Source organism: Mastigoproctus giganteus, chromosome 13, assembly GCF_048544385.1.
Source record: "Mastigoproctus giganteus isolate SK-2022 chromosome 13, ASM4854438v1, whole genome shotgun sequence".
NCBI classification, from domain to species: domain Eukaryota; kingdom Metazoa; phylum Arthropoda; class Arachnida; order Uropygi; family Thelyphonidae; genus Mastigoproctus; species Mastigoproctus giganteus.
The window spans coordinates 73,668,975-73,695,946 of record NC_143587.1 but is presented as its reverse complement, the minus strand read 5'-3'; the positions used below and the strand labels follow the sequence as shown (position 1 = coordinate 73,695,946).

Here is a 26,972-nt window from a genome sequence, read left to right as displayed (position 1 = left end):
TTCATTGATTTTCAGGGAAAACTTCTTAACTTGCAATTGTGCAACTAATTGTTTTTGCAGATCATTCGCCATTGTTTTTGCTCATCATTTGCCATTTCATAAATATGCCTCGATACTGATGAGTTGAAGCTTGATGTTGAAGCTTGATGAGTAGTCAGCTTGAAGGACTGACTTTAGTAATTTCATGTGTACTCTGTTGACACTACATGCAAAATCAAAGGTTCACCAGTATTATATGGCTTGCCAGCTTTTGCAATTAACTTGAAAACCTCATAGGATGCAAATAAACCTTTGTCTACTTTAGCTGCTCTTTCACTATACATTTCTTTTACTGTTGTCCTCGTTTGGAAATTATCATGCAGTTTTTTGAAGTAATCTAGTGATTTGTCCTTCTTATCTATATGTTTTCTCCAGGTGTTTCCACAGCTTATATGGCTGCATGCTGTAGTCATACTTATTAGACACATTGGCATCTTGCTGTCCTGTGGTGATGGAATAAAACTGTGTGCAAGATACTCAGTGGGATGTTGTTGACATTTTTTCTTTGCCACACATGGGTAATCTGATATTAAAAAAAAAAAAAGATCAAGTATATTATTATTATTAACAATAATAATAATCATAATAAGGGGTGCGATGGCCCAGTAGTTACAACACTGGACTACCAGCCTGATGGACCCGGGTTCGAGTCCCGCCTTGGCGGAAGCAAATGAGGCTCAATCATCTGAGAGACTGGTATAATAACAGTAATAAATTAGAATAATAATAATAATAAATTAATTAATAATTAAAAAATAAATAAATAAACGTTGTGAAAGTTGCTCCAATGGACCCACCTACCCCTTACTCTCAAGCGGCTAAGGCAGATTATGGCACCATCTGGTGTCACTCCTGAGAACTATCAACGGACCTAAGTTGAAGCTAAACAGGTGGATGATGTTGCAGAGAAATAATCATATTACATCGAGTGTGGAGCAGGATAAAGTCACTTGCACAGCAGGGTTGGTCTGAAAAGTCAGAGACTGTCTCCAGAGGAAGATAGTGGAGTAAGTAGTGCTGTTTCCCTGTATGGCTACGGGGGACAGTGCCACTTGGGCAAGACCATCCAGCCCCACCAGCTGGAAGTGCTTCCAGCACATTACCAAGTGGTTGGAATGATTTCCAGATATTCAGGTCAGCGAATAGCAAACCAGAGAAGGACCTTCGTCACAAAGAACCTGATAGCTCCTGCAATCTTGCAAAAAATCAAGCAGGATGTGAACAATTAACTACAAAGGATAAAGAATATGGTCAATACAGAACCAGAGGAGGAAGAACATATGTGAACATAAGTGACTCTCCTTGTAGAGAGTTGATGTGGTCTGTGACTCTCCACAAGGAGAGTCACAGACCACATCAATCGGCAAATAATACCACATTACCTCGACAACAAAGGTGCAACACTGCGTGCCATCCACACAGCCGTATATTGTGCTGCCATAGCAGCCACTAGAATTAATGTAAGAGAAACGAGAGACCAGCAGCAGAAGAACCAAAAACAGATGGAACTGCCAGCTTGGGAAAGAAGACCTCAGCAGAAGATAGAAGAATTAAGAGTCAAGATAGGCCAATTGACCCAGTATCAACGGGGTAATAGGAGTAAGAAATTGATTGGAAAAGTGAAGAGCATCCTCAAGAGAGACAGCATCCACAGCAAACATGAGACAAAAAATCAGAGAATAGGAGTACTTGGATACACTGAAGCAGAACCTCCTCACATCCAGCAAGAGATTATGCCAATGCAAAGAGAGTTCCCAGAGGAAAATAAACAACTGTATCTTTGATGAGGATTGAAGAGCCTTCTACAGGAGTCTTAGAGAAGATAGAAAAGTCAGAAATGGACCACCCGAGCAGAAGACAATTGAGGAGCTCTTGGGTAACATATGGAGCAGGGAAGTAAGACATAACAGCCGAGTCCCCTGGATAGAACTAGAACGGAAGAAAACCAAGGACATATGAGAGATTGAGAGATTTGGGAGGAAGAAGTAAAACAGACTCTCACAACTGGCAAACTCCAGGAATAGATAATGTCCACAACTGCTGGTACAAGAAGCTCACTTGCACACACAAGCACCTGGCAAAGCAGTTCACCCAAATGATAAAGCACCCAGAGACAATCCTGAAGTTTTTCACTCAGGGAATCGCATATCTGAAGCCTAAAGACAAAGAAAGAGAAGAAATACAATACACGTGGCGAAATACAGGCCAATCACCCTGCTTCCCAATGATGTACAAGATCCTGACCAGCTGCATAACCAAAGATGATAGCAGACCACTTGGAGAGCCAGAACATAATGGCCGAACATAATGAACCAGAACCGAAAGGATGCAAGGAACAATTAACCATAGATTCTGTGGTTGTAGAGCAAGCCTGCAAGAAGCGCCGCAACCTGTACACCACCTACATCGATTACCGCAAGGCCTTTAACTCTATGCCTCCTAGCTGGCTAATAGAGGCACTGAACGTCTACAAAGTCAATCTGATAGTGATAAACTTCCTAGAAGAAACGATGAAGAAATGGAGTACCACCATTAAGGTCGAGAACATCACAACCAGGCCAATCCCTATCAAGAGAGGAATCTTTCAGGGAGATGCTTTGAGAGCCCACTATGTTCTGTCTAGCACTTAATCTGCTATTCACCATGCTCAACAGCAGCAAGTATGAATATAACCTCCAAGAAGGAAGGACGAACCTGCATACCCTCACCCACCTGATGTACATGGATGACATCAAGCTCTACGTGGGAACCGAGAAGCAACTCTAGCAACTACTCTGGATCACCGAAGAATTCTGCAGTGATATTAGGATAGAATTTGGTGTAGATAAATGCAAGACCAATGGATTGCACCAGGGAAAATTAGTCAACCGAAACTACCCGCTGCAGACTGGTAAAGAGATCGAAGCCATGGCAGAGGGAGAGGCCTACAAATACTTGGGGATGATGCAGGCTCAGCATTTAGAGCACAAGGAAATTAAGGCCAACCTGACCAAAAAATACCATCGGAGACTCAGAAGCCTGCTGAAAGCAAAGTTGAACGGAGGGAACACAGTTAAAGCCATAAACACCTATTCAGTCCCAGTGCCAACATACTCCTTCAAGGGTCATAGATTGAATTAACACCAAGCTGGAGGATATCATGAGAAAGACAAGGACAATGATGACCAAGAGCTGCAAACACCATCCGAAGTTAGCCGTGGAGAGACTGACAATTGCTTGGAAAGGAGGAGGAAGGGACCTGATAGACCTCATCGAGCAACAGGAAACAGCGATTGCTAACCTGAAGGATTACTTCCAGAAACACAGCAGCACTCCATCAGACCATAAAGAAGATAGACAAGTGGTATACCCCACTCAACTTAAGCAAGGAATCCCCTCCCAACTGGGAGGCACAAACGAAACTAGAAAGATGGGCAGAGAAGACATTCTATGGCAGACACTACAATGATCTCCATCAAGATCACATAGATAAAATTGCTTCCAATGCATGGTTCACAAGTGGGACGCTCTTATTGAGCAATTAGACTTTACACCAGCTGGTATTTAAATAAAAAATTTCAATCCTGCAACTAAAACACTTTATTTACAATAAAATAAAATAAAATAAAATAAAATTACAGAATAAAAATATAATAGTCTAAAACTGATGTGGTTTAATTTACAATGAAATAAGAAATGTAAAATAAAATATGATGATAAAAGCGATAAAATAAAATACTAAAATACGTAACAACTGTAGCTTTCAGAGACAGCGGTCTCCTTTCTCACCATACTTCTGCTGTGCGCCACATCCTTAAATATCACATCCACGGCACTCATCACATGGTTCCTCGGGAATATGGCTGGAATTTCCCATTTATGCACTGGAACCGGAAATGGCTTGGGAGCGTGCTAGCCGAAACCGTTCATCTCGCCCATGAATAACGGTTTCAAAGAGGGGATGTAAACGTACACCCCTGTCTGTATTAATGGAATTGCTAGCTGCCCCTACACATAAACTCTCAAGCCATTTACAGTCCCAGAACCCCTGTGCATGATCCGTGATGACAGCATCCTCCAGAGAAATTTGATGTTGCTTCTCCCAGAAGTGTTCTGCCACGGCAGACTTCCCGTAGTTTGTGGACTTTATTGCATTCATATGCTCCCCCAGATGGTCTTTCAGTCGTCGCCTCGTCTCACCTACATAACACACCCCACAATCCGGGTATTTAATTTCGTATACGAATTTGATAGGGATACAAGTAAACAATGATGTAACATCGAAAGAAATCATAATTTCGTCTTTGTGTATAGTCTGTCCTTTTATAAAATCCACAAATTCTTTGCTATTCTTGATAACAAAGTTGGAAAGTCCTACTATGGGTGCGATCAACTTAGCTTGATAGAGCGTACGTAGGACTATTTACGAATGATACAATTGGCCTGAGTGGTATGCCCACTTTGTGTATTTTGGGGAGCCCGTAGAATCTGGGTAAGCGTCATCCAGCAGCATGTAATGACCAATATACCTCCTTGGATAACCATCCTGCCTTGTGCCAACGCTGTATAAGTTATTCATTTGTCACTCCAAACTAACCAAACGGATTTCTACGGGTAACTTTATACGTAGTGGTATCTTGCAATAATTCCAAGGCTTTATTAAAATATTTTGTTATTAAGAATAGCAAAGAGTTTGTGGATTTTATAAAAGGACAGACTATACGAGAAGACAAAGTTATGATTTCTTTCGATGTTACATCATTGTTTACTTGTATCCCTATCAAATTCGAGTCCAATGTGTTAGAATGGCATTAGAAAAGGATGTATTGTTAAGTACTAGGTCTCCTCTAAGTGTTAATGATATTTGTGAAGGTGTGGAGTTTGGTTTATCCAGTACCACCATGGTTTTCCAAGATGTCATGTATAGGCAGGTCCATGGCATAGCCATGGGTTCCCCCATTAGTGCCATAGTGGCTAACTTAGCTATGGAAGAGTTGGAAGTCGGAATTTTTGAGGGTTTGGAATTTCCCATGCATAAATGGAAAAGATTTGTTGATGACACATTCACCATTATACAAAAGGGGAGGGAGGATCAGGTACTTGATGTACTTAATAGCTTCTCCCGTTTTATTAAATTTACTTCAGAGGTGGAAGCAGAGGGAACCCTACCATTCCTTGATGTGTTGGTAATTAGGGATGGTTGTAGGCTCAAGACCAAACACCTCCGTAGCCAGGTGGGAAGGAGCAGTAGTGCGTAGCACATGCTTCTTGATTAGACTGGGGTTTGAGCCCGTCACCACCAAATACGGAGGATGCGGAAAGGTCAGGGAATGACCACCGCATATCCCGGAGCAATATGGCCTTAGTTGCTAATGCTCCTAAAAACCAAATAACAAACAAACAAACAGCTCAAGACCAAGGTGTTTAGAAAGCCCATGTGCCGGGGTCAATATACCCATTATACCTCGGCACAAGCCAGCCAACACAAGGATAGTGTTGTCAAGGCTTTAATAGATAGGGTGTGGTTCCACTGTAGCACCTCCGAGGATAAAGATAACAAAATTATTCGTGTCACAGTGGACCTCAAGAAATGCGACTACCCCCCAGAGGGTGTTGGACAGATTTATTAGAGGAGCAGAGTCCACCCGTACTGAGCCATTCGCCCCTGTGAGCACTGCATACATTCCCTACTATCCGGGCCTTTCAGACCACATTGCATGAATAATTCGGGGGTGCCAGATACGCTGTGTGCAACTCCTGGGAAGGAGGTTGCACACAGTGATATCCCATGTCAAAGACCCATAACGAAAGAAGCCAACAGTGGGGTGGTATACGAAATTAAATGCCCGGATTGGTCGGTGTGTTATGTAGGTGAGACGGGGTGACGACTGAAAGACCGTCTGGGGGAGCATATGAATGCAATAAAGTCCGCAAACTACGGGAAGTCTGTCGTGGCAGAACACTTCTGGGAGAAGCAACATCACAAATTTCCCCGGAGGATGCTGTCATCATGGATCATGCACAGGGGTTCTGGGACCGTAAATGGCTTGAGAGTTTACTTATGGGGCAGCTAGCAATTCCATTAATACAGACAGGGGTGTACGTTTACATCCCCTCTTTGAAACCGTTGTTCATGGGCGAGTTGAACGGTTTCGGCTAGTGTGCTTCCGAGCCATTTCCGGTGCATAAATGGGAAATTCCAACCATATTCCTGAGGAACCATGTGACGAGTGCCGTGGATCTGCTATTTAAGGATGTGGCACACAGCAGAAATGTGCTGTTGAGAAAGGAGACCGCTGTCTCCGAAAGCTACAGTTGTTACGGTATTTTAGTATTTTATTTTATCGCTTTTATCATCATATTTTATTTTACATTTCTTATTTCATTGTAAATTAAACCACATCAGTTTTAGACTATTATATTTTTATTCTGTAATTTTATTTTATTGTAAATAAAGTGTTTTTGTTGCAGGATTGAAATTTGTTTATTTAAATACCGTCTGGTGTAAAGTCTAATTGCTCAATATGAATTGTCCCAGCCTTGTAGGCCTATTTGGAGATATGGGACGCTCTTCCCCGAGACTGAAGGATTCATGCTGGCCATCCAAGACCAGGTAATCAACAGCAGAAACTATAGGAAATACATCGCCATTGTGCCCGGAGTGTCCGATGACACATGTCGACGATGCTACCTTGCATCGGAAATGATCCAACATATAACCATGGGATGCAAGGTGATCACCCAGGCTGAGTACATTCATAGACACGACCAGGTAGCCAGGATAATATATCAGAAGCTAGCAAGGAAATAGCAGTTTATCAAAGAAAGTGTACCGTACTACAAGTATGAAGCTCAGGCAGTACTAGAGACCCCAACCCACAGGCTGTACTGGGACTACCCATAATAGCGGATAAGACAATCCCACACAACAGACCAGACATAACCCTCGTGGAAAAGAAGGAAAAAGCTACCTATCTGATTGACATAACAGTACCCATCACTGGCAACCTGCAGAAAACCCACGAGGAAAAAATCAAGAAGTACAAAAATCTAAGAGAGGAGATCAAAGTGATGTGGCATATGCAACAAGTAACGACCATCCCGATCATCGTGTCAACCACCAGTATGGTGCCAAAGGCCCTGCATAACAGCCTAGCAGCAATAGGTCTCTCAGCGAACACCTACAAGGAACTTCAGAAAGTCGCAATCCTGTAGGATAGTCAGAGAGTTCCTCAACCAACACTAATACCAGACATAACAAAATTGCCCTGTGTACTTAGTAGCAATACCCGTCACGAGGTGGAACCCCCAGTCAGGGAGAAATAATATAATATAATAATAAATGTTGTTGTTGTTGTTGTTTGGTTTTTAGGAGCATTAGCAACTAAGACCATATTGCTCCGAGAATATGCGGTGGTCATTCCCTGACCTTTCCGCATCCTCCGTATTTGGTGGTGACGGGCTCGAACCCCGGTCTAATCAAGAAGCGTGTGCTACGCACTGCTGCTCCTTCCCACCTGGCTACGAAGGCGCCAATAATAAATGTATTGACACGTTAAGAAATACATAAAAACAATACAATTGTGTGCCTATAGAGAATAAGTAGATGTAGCAGAATACATATTTAAGTAATATCATTCAATTATATGAAACAAATATTAACATTGAAAAATTTATGATTTGTCTATAAAACTCGTTTTTTACATCATTTTCTAAAAATGTCTCAAATATTTTTCAATAAAGGCTATATTGTTAGTTCACTAAAAATGAACTTACAACACCTCTGAATAACAAGTCAATATTTTGATAATTGAAATACATACTTTTTATTTAAAAACTGAATTTGATTTGAATTTGATTTTTAATTTGAGAAAAAAAACATGTTTTTTTTCTCAAATTATATATATACAGGCATACCTCGATTAACGAATAGGATGCGTTCCACGAAATTACTTCGTTAAGCGAAACTTCGTTTTCAGAGGTAAAAATACTATGGCCAGAATAGGGACACGTTCCTACGTAAAGAAAATGAAAAGCTTTTTTTCGAACAAAGAAAAGTTTTATTAAATAAACAGTCAACTTACATGCAAAGTGAAATCACATTTTAAAATATGAGGTTAAAGTTGATTGTTTATGCTTTTTTTCTCTTTCATTTAACAATTGCCTATACGGAGTTATTGCATTTAACACTGATCGCTTAACTATAACACTTCTTCCTAAGTCAGGATCATTTTCACTAAAAAAATTTAAAACGTTTTCAATGTCATTTAAGCACCTTTTTAAATCTTTGGTTGTTAACACTTTTTCGGCAGGAACTTCTTTAACGTCGCCTTCATTATCTTTGTCTTCGTTGCTAACAAGGCTTTCTAAATCTTCCACTGAAAAACCATCATCTTCTGCATTCAATAAATTTCTAACATCCTCTTCATCGACATTTTCGAAACCTATTTGATCGAGCCATCTGGATAACTTCATTTCTAATTCTTGGATGTTATTTTCTTCTTCTAGTACAACTTCTGGCCGTATTTTGCGCCAAACTCCATTTAAGCATTTCTTAGTGACTTCTTTCCAAGAACTATCATTGCTTTCTATTGCGTTTTTAATGGTGTAGTTTTTCAAAAAGTTTTAACTGTCATTTCCTCTTTATCCTCTAGTTCAGTTAAATTGCTTAAAGTTCGACGTAGATAATAAGCTTTAAATGATGCTATTACTCCCTGATCCAATGGTTGAATCAGGGAAGTTGTGTTTGCTGGAAGAAACACAACTTTGACAGGAATGCATGTGTCCAACGTGTTAAGATCAGTAGGATGTCCCGGAGCATTGTCTAACAACAAAAGAGCTTTTTCTTCAAAGTTGTTTTTTTGATAATACCGTTTTACTCCAGGACAAAAGTGGTTAACAAACCAATCAGTAAATAACTCCTTGGTAACCCACGCTTTTCTATTTGCTTTCCATATTACGGGTAAATTCATTTTTATGTTACCTTTTAACGCCCTCCGATTTTCTGAATGGTAAACTAATAACAATTTTAATTTATAATCGCCAGAGGCATTTGATCCAAATAGTAACGTTAAACGGTCTTTGGCTGCTTTGAACCCAGCAGCTGATTTTTCTTCAATAGAAATGAAGGCTTTTTGTTGGTAGCTGTTTCCAGAACAAACCGCTTTCGTCAACATTTAACACCAAATTTGGTGGAAAATGTTCACGTTTAATTATTTCCTTTAGTTTTTCTGGAAACTTATTTGCAGCTTCAACATCTGCACTTGCAGCTTCTCCTGTTAATTTTACACAATGAATCCTGGCCCGTTTTTTAAATTTCTCGAACCAATCACGAGAAGCCCCAAAGGTTTCCGTAATTTCTTCAGTTTGTTTAGATTTCAGGTGATTAAACAAAAATGGAATATTTTTTTATGTTAAATGGGGCTTGAAATTGCGGACTTTGTTATATCGAGGCTTCGTTATCAGAGGTAACGTTAACCGAGGTATGCCTGTATATATATATATATATATATATATATATATTTAAATAAAAAAAGAAACTGCTGCCTAACAAACCTCTTTTATAAACAAAAAAATATGTAAAAAGTACAAATGCACAGTATTTTATTCATATTTACTGAAAAAAGTTTGAATTATTTAATTATAAATGAAGTTTTAATTATTTTTCAATGTGTGTATTGACACAACTTTGACCTTTGTTTTGGGACCTCTGTTTGAAAGAAAAGCGATGCAATTATTCACATACAGCTGTACAAATTGAAATATATAATATATTATCTGCATCTGTATGTTTTCTGTGGGTCACAACTGTCAATGTCCTGATAGCAAGTAAAGCCATATTGGATGTTGCAATAGCCATTGTCTAGTCCAGTGTCGTTTTTTCCCTTTTATCTTAAAATATTGTTTTTTTTTATATTTTTTAAATTCATTTACTTATTTATTTATGTTGGATTTCCATGTGTTTGTTTTATCTGCCTCATTATCTCCATTCTAAATTATTTCATGCCATTCTAAATTTGCAATATTTTATTCTGGTAGCGAAGTTTGGGTGGCACACTCAGAAAGCTACTGTGGCTCCCTAACGTTCTTCTTTTGCATGTGGTCCCTTGGGAATATGGAATGGTCCCTGGGGAGCCATATGACTTATGTTAAGAACCATAGAGTTACACCACAAGGTACATTTTGGAAAAGTCACAGGTGAAGCAAAAAGACATGAGCAATACAGCCTTTCTGGATGGCTTAAGTTTAGTGTGGCCCAAGGTGTGTGATGAATAAATGGACAGAGATGTTTTTAATGTGGTTAGATAGGACTCTTAACGTTCCTGACAGAATATTAAAATTCAACAGTGAAAAGTAAATAGATGATAAACTATCAAAAGATAGGTAATAAAATATCTATTAAACTGTCACTAATTTGAATGACACAGAAAAGAAAAAAATGTTTGTCACTGGAAAATCTAAAAATTCAGTTTCAAAAACATTAAAAAGTTACCTGTTTGATACAGCATAAATAACAGCTTGGATTGTTTGAATCTGAACTTCTTCATTGAAATCATGAGTTACGGAGACGAGACATGATCAAAACCTCTTTGTTTTGGACAACTGCACAGCACACAGGGTGAACAAAAGTAAGCTAAAAAAATATGAAACTTGTGTTTCTCCCAGCTAATGCGTGTCTTGCAACCACTTGACACTTAGCCATGGCAAATGTTGGTATGGAAGTTTAATAAATTTGTGTTTCTTTGTTTAAAAAAAAAAAAAAATAGTTTCAGTGCTTTGGAGGCCTAAAATTTGGAATGAGGAATTTTGATAACACCTTTATAACTGCTTTAAAACTTGAAATAGTACATTGATGCTCTTAAAAGAAAAGAGTTAGTCAGAGTTGAATGAATAATAACTGTTGGTATTGGAGGGTATTCACAGTAGCAACAGTTGTCGGTGTTGCTGTGAGTACACTGTATTTTACTTAATCTTAAACTGTATTTTACTTAATCTGGATTTTACTTAATCCAGATGGTTGGTTTTGACTATTGAAAAGATAAATACAGTGTAAACTCCAAGAGGTTGGCACTGTATTTATCTGTATTTGCAGGCAAATCTGTTACCGAATACACAGACTTAAACTGGGATTCCCTCTTCAGCCTTATTCTTTTTGGTAAATGTGGTTGGGGAAGTACCTCACTCTGCAAAAGTACATTTAAATTATTGTCAGTATCTTAGTAAAATCTTAGTATCATCATTCTTCATTGAGTGACAAGTTGCTTTCTCAGTTACCCTTAACTGTTCAGATTTTTTTTTTTTTTTTTTTGATTTAATTCTTCTTGTAGTTTATGTTATCATGCTTTGTATATCTTAATTATAAAGGCCAAATATTATACGAGTATACAGTATGATTATTGTGTGTATTTTAAATATAATTTAAAATACATACAGTATAATTTTAAATCATGTACTGTATACAAGTACTGTATGAGTATACATACAGTACTTATAGTGGACATAGTGTTATTGTTATGCGGTTCTTGTGGTTTCCCACAAATCCGTGTTAAGTATTCTGTTAACATAGCAAAGCCAGTCAGTGTGGGTTATGTGTGAGTAGTGTGTTGTTTGACTGGCCTCTTCGTTACTGGGAGGCGCGATCACCAGGAAGGAGCCTCCCAGCATCCATCCACTGGCACGAGGAGCCGGACCAGGGAGTAAAAGACATCTGGTGAGTTGTCCACACTCACTCTTGCAGGAGCGAGAATGGGGAGGACCAAGGAAAGAGCAGAGAAGAGACAGGAAAGTGGAAGACAGGCAAGATAGCGGGGGATGACAGAGGCATCCTCCCAGGCGAAAAGGAGCAGGAAGAGTGCTAGGTGCAGTTGTGGGAGTCCTGGAGAAGGACTGTGGGTAGGAAGAAGAGAACAGGTAAAGTTCAAATTAAAGAGTCCAAGATCATCACAATGGAGAATCATGGAGCGCCGTTGGCAGGGCTGACCTCAATTTTCAATTTCATGACTGGAAGTTTCCGGTGCTGGGTATCGGTTGCTGTGTGGAGGAGGTTATCCAGGAGTAGTGTTCGGGAGTTGCAAATGATGCCAGCGACAACGAAAGACCTTGTTGGCATAAGTGGTTAGTGCACGGAAAGCATCGTTAGATTCCAGTAATTTGGTTTCTGGCCGAAGTGATGTAGTATGGAGGTCTAGGAGTAGTTGGAATCTTAGGTCTAAGTATATGTTGCATGAGTGCATCACGTGATCCCAGTCTTCAGGTTCTCCGCAGGTACAGAGGGCATCCTCGACTAGGCCGAACTCTAGAAGGCGTCTCTTGAAGGACCCGTGGCCAGTTAATATGAAGGAAGCATAGACATTTGGGAAGAACCAAGTGGAATGTTGTTTGTTGACGCAAGTTACCACAGGGAGGAAAAGTTTAGTAGTTCCACCAGTTGTGGAGTTATTCCACACAGTACAGTACTTGTCTACAGTACAGGACTACAGTACATACAGTACTTGTCTACAGTACAGGATTTGAAATTATGCTTGCATTTACATTTAGTTTTCAGGTACATAATGACTCCTTTGTAATCTGGAGGATAGCCATGATAAAATATTTAAAAACATATCAAAACACAAATATTTAATTTAAAATTCCTTTCCTCCATGCCATTGCTGGTGTTTACTAGTACTTGGATGTTCCTTCACCTTTGAACATCTGCCAGTAAATCCTATAAATATAACGTAACCAGGTTAGCATTAGCATTAGTAGAGGCATTTCATGCAAGAAAGCAAGCTTATGCAGTATCAGCCAAAAAAAAAAAAAAAAACCCACTTCCACTTCACCCTTCTGTTCGTTCAAAATACCTGTCCAGCTGAGCCTTAAACTTATTTAGGCTATCAACCTCCACGACAAGGGATGGAAGTCTGTTCCACCAACCAACCACCTGCTGGCTAAAGGCAAATTTCTGCACGTCTATCCTACATCTGTCTTTCCTCAATTTGAATTTATGCCCTCTCAGGTGATTATTCTGAGCTAGAGGAAGAATCCCATCAGCATTGAGCATGCTCAAACCATTCAAGGCTTTATACACCTCTATCAGATCACTGCGCTGGTGCCTAGTCTCCAGACACTGTAATTTGCAAAACTTAAGCCTTTCTTCGTAAGAGCAACCCTTTGTTCCATTCACTAATCTTGTTGCCCTTCTCTGTACTCGTTCCAGCAACTCTACATCCTTCTTGAAATGAGGCCTCCAGACCTGTATACAGTACTCTAGGTGTGGCCTGACCATTGCCTTATACAAGGGAATAATCACCTCCTTATCCCTGCTGGAAAAATTCCTGTATATCATTGACAATACTCCATGAGCTACTCTTGCAGCCCGTCTGCACTGCTTAGAGAACTTCATATCTGCCTGCACAACCACCCCCAAGTCCCTTTCATTCTCTACCACTGTCAGTGTAGTACCACAGAGTTGATACGTTGCTCTGGGGTTGCTGTTTCCCATGTGTAGTACTTTACATTTGTCAATGTTAAACTTCATTTGCCACCTCTCAGCCCATCTGCTCAACCTTTCCAGATCCTGTTGCGTCCTTGACAACCCTGCCAACCTTTGTATCGTCTGCAAACTTGGACATTAAGCTTGATATACCATCATCAATATCATTTATAAATACAGAAAACGATAATGGACCCAACACTGAGCCCTGAGGGACTCCACTAATAACATTAGTCCACGATGAGCATTGTCCATTGATTACCACTCTCTGTCTTCTCCCCCTCAACCACCCCTTTATCCATAGCAGCAATTTGCCTCCAATGTCACACTGCTCCAATTTGTGTAGCAGTCTTCCATGTGCAACAGTATCAAAAGCCTTTCTAAGATCCAAGTATATAATATCAAAGCTATTCCCTGCATCCAGTTCTTTTGTGACTGCATCATAGTATCCAATCAAATTGGTCAGGCAAGACTTCCCCTTAATAAAACCATGCTGTGTCCGAGCTATAACTGAAGTCTTGTCTAAATGATCCTGTAGTGCTTCTTTAACCAGTGCCTCCATTAATTTTCCTGGAACAGAAGTTAAGCTCACAGGTCTATAATGACTTGTGTCAGCCTTTGATCCTCCTTTGTGAATTGGGGTCACATTTGCACATTTCCAGTCTATGGGTACCTCCCCTGAGTCCAAGGAAGCTCTCATAATTATGGCTAAGGGTTTGCTTACTTCCTTTGCTGCCTTCTTTAATATAACTGGATAGATCCCATCCACCCCGGGTGCCTTTCTTGTGTTTATCTTCAACAATTTCTTCTCCACTTTACTCCCAGTTATTTCAAGATTCTGTAGCTCACTGCTAGAGTTGAATACACTTCTGGCATTCCCCTCGCTGAATAACTCCTCATGTGTGAATGTCGATGCAAAAATATTCATTTAGTTTGTTAGCTACCTGAGCAGGATCATCAACAGTTGACCCATCAATATCAAGTGGACCAATCTGATTCATCCCCTTCCTTCTAGAGTTTACATAAGTAAAGAACTCTTTGCTGTTTTTCTTTGCATCCCTTGCCAAGGATTTCTCGTAATCTGCCTTCGCCTGCCTGACCTCCTTTGTAACTTGGTTGCATATCAACTTGTATCTATCATAGGCTTCTGTGTCATGTGTTAATTTGTAAGTATCCCATGCATTTTTCTTCTCTGCCATCTGCCTCATTAATTCATCTGACATCCATTTTGGCCTAAACCTTGAACAATATTTCTTAGTTGGTATGTAAAGCCTAGTAGCTTCCAAGATAAGTTCTTTGAATGCTTCCCATTTTGAATTTGCTGTTGGTCCCACTGTATAGAATTTAAATACTGTCTCAGTCCATCGTAGTCGCCTTTACGGAAGCAATAACCCTTCCCTTTACCCCTAATGGTAGTTACCTCTTTGAGTAAATCCCACTTCAGTACACTGTGATCAATGCCACCTAGTGGTTCATTTATCTGCAGATTCTTAATGCATGAAGAATCACTGCTGATAATCAAATCAAGAGTATTCCCCCCTCTAGTTGCCTCCCGAACATGCTGATGTAGGAAACAATCATCCAATAAATCCACAAAAGCCTTGCTAGTGTGTGAGTGACCAGCCCCCAAATTCAAGTCAATATCTGGGAAATTAAAATCTCCCATTATAAGACTCTCTGATTTACTGGCTCACTCTATTTCCCTGTACAGTTTCTTATTATACTCATCAGAGTCATTAGGCCTATAGCACACTCCTACTCTCAATGTTGATCTCCCAATGCTTATGTCACACCAAACTGACTCAACACTGCACTGTCCAGCAATGTCGACTGGCTTCACTTCCTTGGTTTTTATGTGTTTCTTAACTAATAGCATAACCCCTCCCCCCTTCCTATCCTGTCTATCCTTTCTGTAGACGTTGTACTCCCCAAATTCCAGTTCTGCATCCGAACTGTGTGACACAACGTCTCTGATATCCCAACAATATCTGCCTTTGATGTTTTGAGCAATACCTCAAATTCATCAAATTTATTTACTAAACTCCTAGCATTGGTGTACACGCAAGTATACCTGCACCTGTTTCTATTCTTAGCTACCCTAACACAGGTTTGTTGCATCATAAGGCACTGTAATTCAGATGTGTCAGTTCAGATGTGTCGTTTAGTGGCAGTTAGTAGATCCATTCTATTATTGAATTATTTATGATTATTTTTTTTATTTAATTATTTGTTATTTTTGAATTATAAATTGTATTTTTGTATAAAAGAGTTTAAAATCCTAATAATAATAATAAAATTAACTGAGAATAAGTAACAATAGACTTCTCTATTGGGGAAGTGTTACTTATTTGAAATATAAGAGATAGGAAATTTGTGAAGTATTTCACAACATTAGATGGTATAATGATGATGCTCCTTATGCGAACTTCAGTTTGTTTCAACTACATACAGCACTGATGCATATGCACTAATTTGTAAATGTTATTTTGTAAGTGACTTTATGTGTACGTCTTTTGTGGTTTGTGATATGCAGTTTTTCCTATCCTTTCCATTGATTTATTCATGAAAGTCCTGAGTTCTTAGAACTAAAAGAGTCAAAGTTAATGTATTGTAAAGCAATCATAGTAGCTTAATGTCAACTTTGTTTTATTTATTTTTATTTTTTAATTCTCTTCATTTGTTTTTGGCATGCACAATATTTTTATCTCGTTTTTATGTCATTTTATTCTTTATATTGGTAGGTAGCTACTGAAACAAATCTCAGGACAAGTATTGAAATTTGTATACCTTAGCACAGTCATGAATATTCAATGGTAGGGTTAATAAAAAAAGCTTTGAAGGAAGGCTGAAATTGGAAAAGGAATTATTTCCTATAGAACTTGTGAAAAAAGATTTTAAAAGATCAAATTGAGTGCTATTTTTCTTCATACATGTTCACGTCCACATGAACATGCCCATCTGTTACATACAATCAGTTTTCACCATCATTTCATCTACCACTGTGTTTTTGGCAGATACTACAGTTTAATGCATTTATGTTGCATTTACCTTATAAGTTGATCCTGTTATGTGTCAAAATAAAATTAATTGAAAACAATTGTTTTTGAATTTACTGTTTAATATATTGTATTTGGCCTCACCACACAAATATCATAGCCTAAAAGTGCAGATTAGTACAAGTTGTTCAAATGCCACAGGCAGTCTTTTTATAGACTGTGTGGTCTCTACTTGTTAACAGAGAGAGACTATTAACAAACAAACAGTATCTCATCTCTGTTTTTACAGAGACGAGATATACTTAAACAGAAGGGGTACAAGGGTGAAGGGATTTGTTGGTGCTATCAAGGCAGTGTTAAGTGGGTTTAAAAAATACTAGCTTGGGTTGGGGATGTACAGATTAATAGGGTAACAGTAGCCACAAGCAGAAGTAAAGTGTTTCATTGATTCATGTGCTGCATCCATTGTAATATGCAGCTGCCTGGAAAGCAAGGTGTCAGAGGTTACAAAGCCTGTTGGGAGCCTTCAGACAAGCAAAAATATGGGCTATGTTAGGGTTACTGAGAGCAAAAACAGGCACATTAACATGGTTATATACTAATGCCAAAAGTGTAGTAAACAAATTTGATGAATTTGAAGTACTGGTTCAGCCATCAAATGGAAAAAATGAAGAGATATCCGAAGCATGGTGCTACTCAGAGGATAAAATATGTGGAATTTTAATATTGTAAGTACAATATGTACAGGAAGGACAGAAGGTGGGGGAAGGAGTTATGGTTAAGAAACACATAGAATCTAATGCATTGCACCTGGCTGACATTGGTGGCCAGGTGTGTCATAAGCACTGGGAAAACAAAAATGAGATAAGTGTATTACAGGTCAATTCATTGTAATGAGTATAATGAACAACTATACGAACACAGTGGGCAAATCAGAATGACTTGCAATGGGAAATTTTGACTTTCCAGATATTGACTAGAAATTATGGGTTGATAACTTATATGGTATAGCAGGAATATTCTGTTTATTAGATTTCTACATAAGCATATTAGAGGAGCAATTAGAAAGAGCGATACTCTTGATTTGATTATCAGCAGTGAACTTTCATTCACGGCTGATAATCAGATCAAGAATAGGCATCTCCACATAAAGAAACTACTAGGTGCCATTGATTACAATGCATTGTAGGATCTACTTAAAGATATAAGTACTGTGAAGGGTAAAGGGAAGGAATTTTGCTTTCATAAAGGTGATTATGATGGTTTTGAGCAGTGTTTAAATTTTTTTTCAGTGGTACCAACTGCAAATTCTGAATAGGAAGTATTTAGCAAAAGTAATTGTAGAAGCTACTTAGCTTTTTGTACCAAATAAGAGATATTCAGAGGTTAGACCAAAATGGATTTCTGATGAAATGATAAGAAAAATACATGGGATGGTTATAGGTGTCCCCGGATGATTATCAGGGGACACAGAAAAATCTGCAATCAAGTCTGCAATCACTAATGTGGTGAGACATTGTAAGACATCTCTGGATAAGAATGCACAGAGACTACTTTGGTTATTTTAACACCAGAAGGATAGGGATGAATCACATCAGTACACTGGATAAGAATTACATAACTGTTCCTGATCATATTCAGGTTACTGATAAACTGAATAGATATTTTCTATAAATTCAGTTTATCAGTGTTAAAAAATTTGTTATATTTTTTTAAATATAACAAATCAGTTAATGTACATAATGCATTACATTTCAGAACATGTTAAATTTTTTTCCCTTAAATTAGCTGATTTTTTTTCTCTTAGTGGTAGAGGTGAGAAGTAAATATACTGTAGTTATTTCCTTATCAATTACCTATTAAGATTATAACTTTATAGAACACTTAATAAAACTAACTATAGCTTTTATATATATTATTTATTTGTATATAGCTTTTATAAAACTTTTATATTCTTGAAACTTAGCTGTTCAGTTTAATTTGAACTGCATATTATTTATTACTTTTCTCTTGTATACTATTTTTTTAAGTCTCTTCTCTCTCTCTCTCTCTCTTTGTATGTATATATATTCAGGGTGATTCACTACCAGTGCAACAAACTTGCAGGAGGTGTAGGGGATACAAAGACGAATCGGAATCACATAGCATTGCAGGGTCCGAAATGCCTTCGTCATGCGGTAGAGGACGTTGAACGGGAGGTCGCGTGAACAGCGATCCTGCTGGAAGTCAGCATTTGTGAACCAGTTCCCGAGGCAGTAGGATGGACGAGTATTCAAATGTTGAACTGGCCGACACGCACCTTGCGTATGGAACTGCGGACTGTAACGGGCGTGCCACTCTGCGCGTGTACCAGGAACGTTTCCCGCACAGGCGTGCTCCTCATCACACGATTTTCACACGTGTGCACAGAAGGTTACGTGAGACTGGTTGTTTCACGAGAGGTACCATGAATCGAGAGCGAACGACGAGGATGCCAGACAATGAGGAGAATGTTCTACGTCTTGCAGAAGGCAATCCGAGTACGAGTACTCGAGCGATTGGCCAACGATTGGGTATTTCCCAATCCACTGTATGGAGGATACTGTCAACAAACCAAACGAGTTCATACCATCTGTAACGCGTCCATTCATTGGAGCCTGTGGGTTATCCACTCCGGAGGATTTTTGCTACTTGGTTTCTTCAACAGAAACGGTTTGCAAATGCTGACTTCCAACGGGATCACTGTTCACGCGACCTCCTATTCAACGTCCTCTACTGCATGACGAAGGCATTTTGGATCCTGCAATGCTATGTGATTCCGATTCGTCTTTGTGCCCCCTACACCTCCTGCAAGTTTGTCGCACTGGTAGTGAATCACCCTGTATATATATACGCTACATTGTGTGTGTGTGTGTGTGTGTGTGTGTGTGTGTGTGTGTGTGTGTGTGTGTGTGTGTGTGTGTGTGTGTGTGTGATCAGCCTAAAAAGCCAACTGCAGTGGATGGGATCTATCCAATTATATTAAGGGGGCAGCAAAGAGCATCTTTGAATTCAATGGACGTTCCTATAGATTGGAGATATGCAAATGTTTCCCCAATTTCAGACCTGTAAATATGACCTCTCTTCCTGAGAAAATTATTCAGTGGTTAAGTAAGTAATGCAGGACCATCTTAACAGGAATGCAGTTATACAACAAATGCAGTGTAGATTTTGCTAAGCAGAGAGTCTTGTCGGACCAGTCTTCTTAGCTACTATGATGCAGTAGCAAAGGAACTGGGTGCAAAAAATAATTTTGACATTATATACTCAGATTTCAGAAAAACCTGATAGTGTTCCACATGAAAGACTGCTCTACAAATTGGTGCCGTGTTTCCTTAGAGACAAATTATTACTGTCTAAAGGTATGATTGAGTGGCAAAAAACAGTGAGTGGTTATTAATGGATAATACTCTTCTTGGGCTAATGTTATCAGTGTAATCCCTCAGGTTTCAGTGCTGGGCCTCTTACTGTTTTAATTGTTTATTAACGATATTGATGAAGGCATATCAGGCTTAATGTATAAGTTTGCAGATAATATAAAAATTGACAGGTTGGTTAATGACAGAAATCATGATATGCTTCTGCAACAAGATCTATAAAAATTAAGTAGGTGGGCTGAGAAGTGGCAGTGAGGTTTAATGTTCACAAATGCCAGGTACTGCATAAGGGTAGCAGTAATCCCAGGATAATATAACAACTTGGCGGTACTACATTCAAGGTAGTGGAGAACAAGAGAGAGATCTGAGATGGGAGAATTGTATAGTCAGACGTGAAGTTGTCTGACAGTGCAGATAGGCTGTTAGGACAGAACATGGGTCCCTGTCAATGGAATGCAGGAATTTTGCCAGCAGGGATAAGATGGTGATTATCCTGTTGTGTAAGGTAATGGTTAGTTCATACCTTGAGTACTGCATACAGGTCTGGAAGCTTCATTTTATGAAGGATGTGTATCTGTTGGAACAGGTGTAGAGAAGAGCAACAAGATTAGTGAGGGACACAAAAAGTAATTGTTACCAAGAAAGACTTAGTGTGCAAATCACAGCTTATGGAAAAGCACCTGCAAGGAGACCTGATTGACATGTTAAGGTTTTAAATAGATTGAGTAAACTAAATGCTGATGACATCTTTACTCTTGCTTAGATAACATACATAAGGGGACATAAATTTAATTTGAGAAGTGATGGTTTCAGGATAGATGTGTGAAAATTTGCTTTCAGCCAGAGAATATTGATTGTCAAAACAGATTCCCATCTGGTGTTGTTGGCATTTTGGTTGTTTGAATAAATTTAAGGAAGGATGCATAAAGGTATGTGCATGTGTTTTTTTTTTTTTTTTGGCTGAGGATGTTTGTTTGCTTCCTTGCATCTTTTACCACTACTAATACTAAACATTGACTTGTTAATGTTGATTGATAATACATGCAGCAGTTAATGTGCTTCATTTGTAACCTATTAATTGGAGCTGAGAACTTTTTATTGTTCGGGTGAAAAGAATGTATTATGTGATACTAGTCATATTCTGGCCATATGAATTTGAATTCTTTAGAAATAATCAAGCAGCATCAACCTTAGAGCAACATTTAAATAACAAAAATTAGGTCAGGGTTTTCCACCTTATGGTAAGTAAAACTGAATATGAGTACTTGTATATTATGCTTCCAAATTCCTCTTTTATTATGTTGCTTAGATTATCAGTTGTTGGTCTTATGAAACATCTGTTAAGAGTAATTAATTATAATAAATACAGTGGACACCATATTGTATTAAGAAGTATCCACTGCATTTATTAATATGTTATGCAAGGTTTTCTTCAATTAAGATGTTCCAATGTATGGTTATTGTGTTTTAATTTGTTAGCCCATTGATTTTAATTAGAATTTCAATTGTTTCAGGGAAAGTTCCCTAACAGTGTTGTCCGGCCATTGGTCAAAAGTAAATTCATCACAAAAGAGGGGCTTGGCAAGAGCTTTAACTCAATGCAGTCAAATAATGGGTCTTTTAGTGACGGGATCAATACGTCTTTGTGCAGTTTTGGTAATGGCAATATATGACCCATGGGGTGATCCAGTATTACACAGAATACTGACCGGAGAGGATGGACTTTGTGAAGATATTGGTAATTTAATTATATATAATAATTAACTCATAACAGTGCATGCTTATTAATAGAAGTAACATATACAGTAGAACCCGGATAAGAAGTTTTCCAAGGAGCCAGAGGTTTAGAACTTCTTACGCAGGAAAACTTCTTAGAAGGAAAAATGACCTAAGGGTATGAAATATTAACTACACAAATAAAAATGAAAAGATACACATAAGTTAAAGATCATTTTTAAATACTATTTCAGAATTTATAAATATTTTACTCTGCTTATGGGAAACATTTTTAAACTGAGGATTTCTAATTGCTTAACATTCTTAGCATTTGGAGTTCCAACATGCTTTAAAAGGTCACAATTACAATAACACAGAGCAACAATCCACTAAGAAATTCAGAACTGTTCACAACCATCAGAACGTAATGGCAAATGCTTCACATGGTTGACACTATCCAATTATGGATGTCGACGAAAACAGTTTCAATATATCACTTCCATTATATCAAAATCTTTATACTAAAAAGGATTTAGCGTTGAAAGCCTCAGACTACGGATAATTTACTAATCAACAAGTTAGTGCCAAGCATCATTTTAGTTTGTAGTAAATCACTGAAGTAGGTGAAATGGCATCGTTTTTGTGATATCTCACCTTGTGAATGCCTTCGCAATGAGTTTCCCTGATATTGCACTACCTTGAATAAGCAGCGGTGGACAGTGGATTCTTGTATAAGCAACACTTCGCCAATGGATTCTCAGCGGATACTACCATCCATGGGTGGTGGCGTCTGCTGAGAATAAGTATTAGTCTTCTCCATTGCAAAGTATTGCTTATTAGAGGTAGAGCAATATCAGGGCAACTCATTGTGAAGGCATTCACAATATGAGATACATGTATATCAAAAATGATGCCATTTCACCTACTTCAGTGATCTACTACGAAAGTAAAATGATGCTATGAAATAACTTGTTTGATTACCAAAATGTTCATGTTATTTAATATTAAAAATAAATAATTTGTATATTTAAAAAACATTAATTAATTTGTATATTTAAAAAACATTAAGTGGGAAAACGTCTTTATAATAATACATTACAATATATAGAGTCGAAATTGAAACTTAAGAAACCAAACCTAATACATGGGAAAACTTCTTATGCAGGAATTTATTTTCTGGGTTCTACTGTATTTCAACTTTTCTAGGCAGTTAAAAATATTGGTACATAGTAGGTTTTATATAACAGAATAGTGGTATTACTGAGAAGTTTATCCTTGAAACAGTAAGACATTGTAATAAATAGTGCTGTTTAAACAAAATTGCAGAAACAACAGAAATCATCATGTAATAACTAAAAGTAATTGGGATCAGATATAGAAGGAGGCCAGTTATAGTGTGTTACCTCTATTCTCTTAATGTGCAAAGTGGCAACTCCAAAAACATTTCTAACACTAGAAATTGTAAACTGCAAACATGAATCGTAGCTCACATTAATAATTCATCTATTCATTTATTTAGTCACTAAAGAGAGAGCAGTGCACAAATGCAGACAACAAAAACTAATAACATGAATATAATAATGGAAATAAACAACATATTGCCCACATTTTTGTTTTTTTTCCTCCTCACACGAAGGCAAAAAAAAAAAAACAAACAAAACATAACCTCAACTATGAGTAGTTGAGGATTAACAACTCACTGGCAAAAAACTTCCTTAGGTCCAGTCTATAATTCATTTCCTCCCATCTTGTGTGAATGTATACTTCCTAGTGTCACTTAATATCATGAAAATTTCACCTTCATGACATTTCAGGTCTAATATCCCCCCCCCCCATGTAGCTATCCTGTAATTCATCCAAGCATTTTACATATAATCTTAATTCTAGTAACGAATGGGCCTGGTGTACTGGGGTCCATGGTTGAAATAACAAATATACACGTATAATTATAACCCAGTTTAATGTAAAAATATATACTAACAGGCAGTAGCTTTCGAGACTGGCGTGTCTCTTTATCAACTGAAATTCAAATACAAAAATACAGCGGATAAGTGCAATGAGCTGAGTGAGGCACGTTAATCATGTGCCATTGTTGTTGCACAGACGTGCGCTGCTTTTACTCCACTGATCATGTAGCATTAAAATGGTTGTCTCCAGGATGGGGTGTAGACATATGCCTTTGTGGCGGTTTATTGCCTTTGGATTGTTTAATATGTTAAGTGACTCTAGCCATAGGCGGTGGCGAAAGTGCCGTGAGTGGTCTTCTATTTCAAAGTCACGTTTGGGATCAAGATCGTGGTTGGTGGCCCAAAAATGTTCCGCAACTGCAGACTGGTCAGTTTCGGCAAGCCGGATTGCTCTGTCATGTTCCGTAAGGCGATCGTGCAGATGCCTTGATGTTTCTCCTATGTAGCAACTGTCACAGTCTCTACAGGTGATGCAATATACTACATTGCTGCGTAAGACTGCGTGATGTGATATACTACATTGCTGCTTAACGAGAGCTCCCGTGTGAAGGCGGACCTAACCAAATGTGGTTATCCATCCCATGTGCTAAGCAGGTGCCTATTACAGGCACAAGAACTCACATCCTACCCAAGACCACCGAACCAAGATGGTATATCGTCCGCCTACATTCCCTATTATCCAGGCATGTCAGGACGGATCTCGAAGGTCCTTAGAAATTACAGCGTCAAATGCGTGCAGTTATCCTGCAGGAACCTACGTTCACTTGTCTCCAGTGTGAAGACCCCTGTCACACCTGTCTTACACAGCAATGTAGTATATTGCATCACCTGTAGAGACTGTGACAGTTGCTACATAGGAGAAACATCAAGGCGTCTCCAAGATCGCCTTATGGAACATGACAGAGCAATCCGGCTTGCCGAAACTGACCAGTCCGCAGTCGCGGAACATTTTTAGGCCACCAACCACGATCTTGATCCCAAACGTGACTTTGAAATAGTAGACCACTCACGACACTTTCGCCACCACCTATGGCTAGAGTCACTTAACATATTAAACAATCCAAAGGCAATAAACCGCCACAAAGGCATACGTCTACACCCCATCCTAGAGACAACCGTTTTAATGCTAAATGATCAGTGGAGTAAAAGCAGTGCACGTCCGTGCAACAACAATGGCACATGATTAACTGGCCTCATTCAGCTCATTGCACTTATCCGTTGTATTTTTGTATTTGAATTTCAGTTGATAAAGAGACATGCCAGTCTCGAAAGCTACTGCCTGTTAGTATATATTTTTACGTTAAACTGGGTTGTAATTATATGTGTATATTTGTTATTTCAATCTTAATTCTGTTCTAACATACAATTTCTCATGAGGGACCAAGTAAAATTCTTTTCTTCAATCCAAGTAAACAGTGTCAGAGTTATTTCTTGCATGTAATTTATGAGTGACACTCTCATAATAGTCTATCAAGTTAGTTAGCTTTCCCTTTACAGGTGAATTTTCCTAATATATGTGTGTGGACTACCTGGAACGAGTTTTTTCATGTAATTTTGAAGTTTTGTAACCATGAAAACTTATATTTAAATGCTTTTAAATGTTAAAAGCATTTAATTTTATATGATTGCCCAGCATTAGAGTAAAATTATTTTATAAATGAAATCATAATTTTAAAAAATTGCAAAAAAAAAAAAAAAAAAAATTGTTACTTTTTTTTGAGGCAGTAATAACCTCTACATCTCTACATCGTCTATATTGTGCATCACTTAATTTGATTTCATCAGCTCTGGATCTGAATTCCAGAGAAGTTTGGCTTTAATAAGATAAAATTGGACAACAGTGGCCAACAGATGCAATGTCTTTGCTCAATTTTAGAGGCTATTTTTGTTTTTTAACCTATTATAACCATGTCTGGTATTAGCTGAAAATGCAGCTAAGAGATTGGCACTATGTGCTTGAAAGTACCTTAAATGTAGATCTATGTTCCCCAGAGCCCACAATGAAAAACATAGATCAACAAGTTTACCCCTCAAAGGGTTAATCAAGATTTTCCTTTTATAAAACCATGAAGAGTTCTTTTAGAAATCCACTCTTGTCTAGATGAATCTTTGTTGCATTCTTAATCATTGCCTCCATGATTTTCCATACCACTGAAGTCAGACTAACTGGCCTATTGTTATCCATTTCACCCTTTGAATCACCTTAATGGATTAGCAATTTTCTAATTCAGGGAAATCACTACTGGGACAAATGCCCTTATAACTAACTCTTATAACTAATCTAGATGGTTTAATGCATTCCCTTGCTGCTTCCTTTAAAATAACTGAGTGCATGCATCTATCCATGGGTCCTTACTTTCTGTCCCAAAAGTTTTTCTAATAAACAGTCTTTTGTTGTTATTTGGTTTTTAGGAGCATTAGCAACTAAGGCCATATTGCTCCGGGGATATGGGGTGGTCATTCGCTGACCTTTCCACGTCCTCCGTATTTGGTGGTCATGGGCTCGAACCCCGGTCTAATCAAGAAGCGTGTGTTACGCACTACTGCTCCTACCCATCTGGCTACGGAGGCGCCAGAGTCTTTTGTAATTTCCATGTTGCCAATTTTACTTGTTCAGACTCACCAGTACAGGTTTCACCTCACCATAAAAGGGCTTTCATGACATAGCTGATGAACCATTACATAAGGGACTGGTTACCAATGGGGAGAGCACATTAGGGTAAACCTACTTCCAACATTTTTTTTTTTTCTGTAATCCCCAAACATGAGAGGTATGAGAACCTATAGTACTTAGCACCATGCTTAGGTTGGAGCTTGAGAAGACGAAAGAAGATATTTGAGGACATTGGACTTGAACTTCTGTAGACTGTAATTTTCAGGAAATACGTATGAAGGAAGGTTGTTCCAGAAAACGGCAGTTGAATGAATAAATGAGAAAGATGAAAAGTTGGTTCTGTGGGTTTGAAGTTGGACAGTAAATGGATGTTGGCTGGTGGTGGCACATGTTCGGACTGTTTTGAAAGAGAGAGCGGGAATTATAGAAGCCAATTCAGAAGAACAGTGCCCATGGAAGTATCTGTAGAAGAGGCATGCAGCAGAAACAGTACGTCTATGAGAAAGCGAGTGGAGAGACTCTGTTAGAGATGAATCATTAATTAACCTAACTGCCCTCTTCTGAATGGAATCAAGAAGCCTGAGAGAGGTTTTGGGGGCACCACCCCAGATGTGGGAACAATATTCCATGGCAGGGCGGATTTGCGATTTATACAGAGTGAGCAGCTGTTGGGAAGAAAAGTAACACCGAGAGCGAAAGAGAAAACAAAGTTTTTTAGATGCAGAGGAAGAAATATTTGTAATGTGCTTGTGCCAAGAGAGATTAGAAGTCAGGGTAATCCCCAAAAGAGCT

The 26,972-nt window shown here is 38.5% G+C and overlaps 1 protein-coding gene across 1 annotated transcript in view; it reads left to right on the top strand.

Moving 5' to 3' along the window:
• LOC150076166 (uncharacterized) overlaps positions 1-26,972 on the top strand; it is a 287,981-nt gene that overhangs the window by 133,132 nt on the left and 127,877 nt on the right. Inside the window, exon 3 of the mRNA XM_090387515.1 lies at positions 21,398-21,621. Coding sequence (XP_090243641.1) covers positions 21,398-21,621 — 224 coding nt within the window. The remainder of the gene's footprint in view (positions 1-21,397; positions 21,622-26,972) is intronic.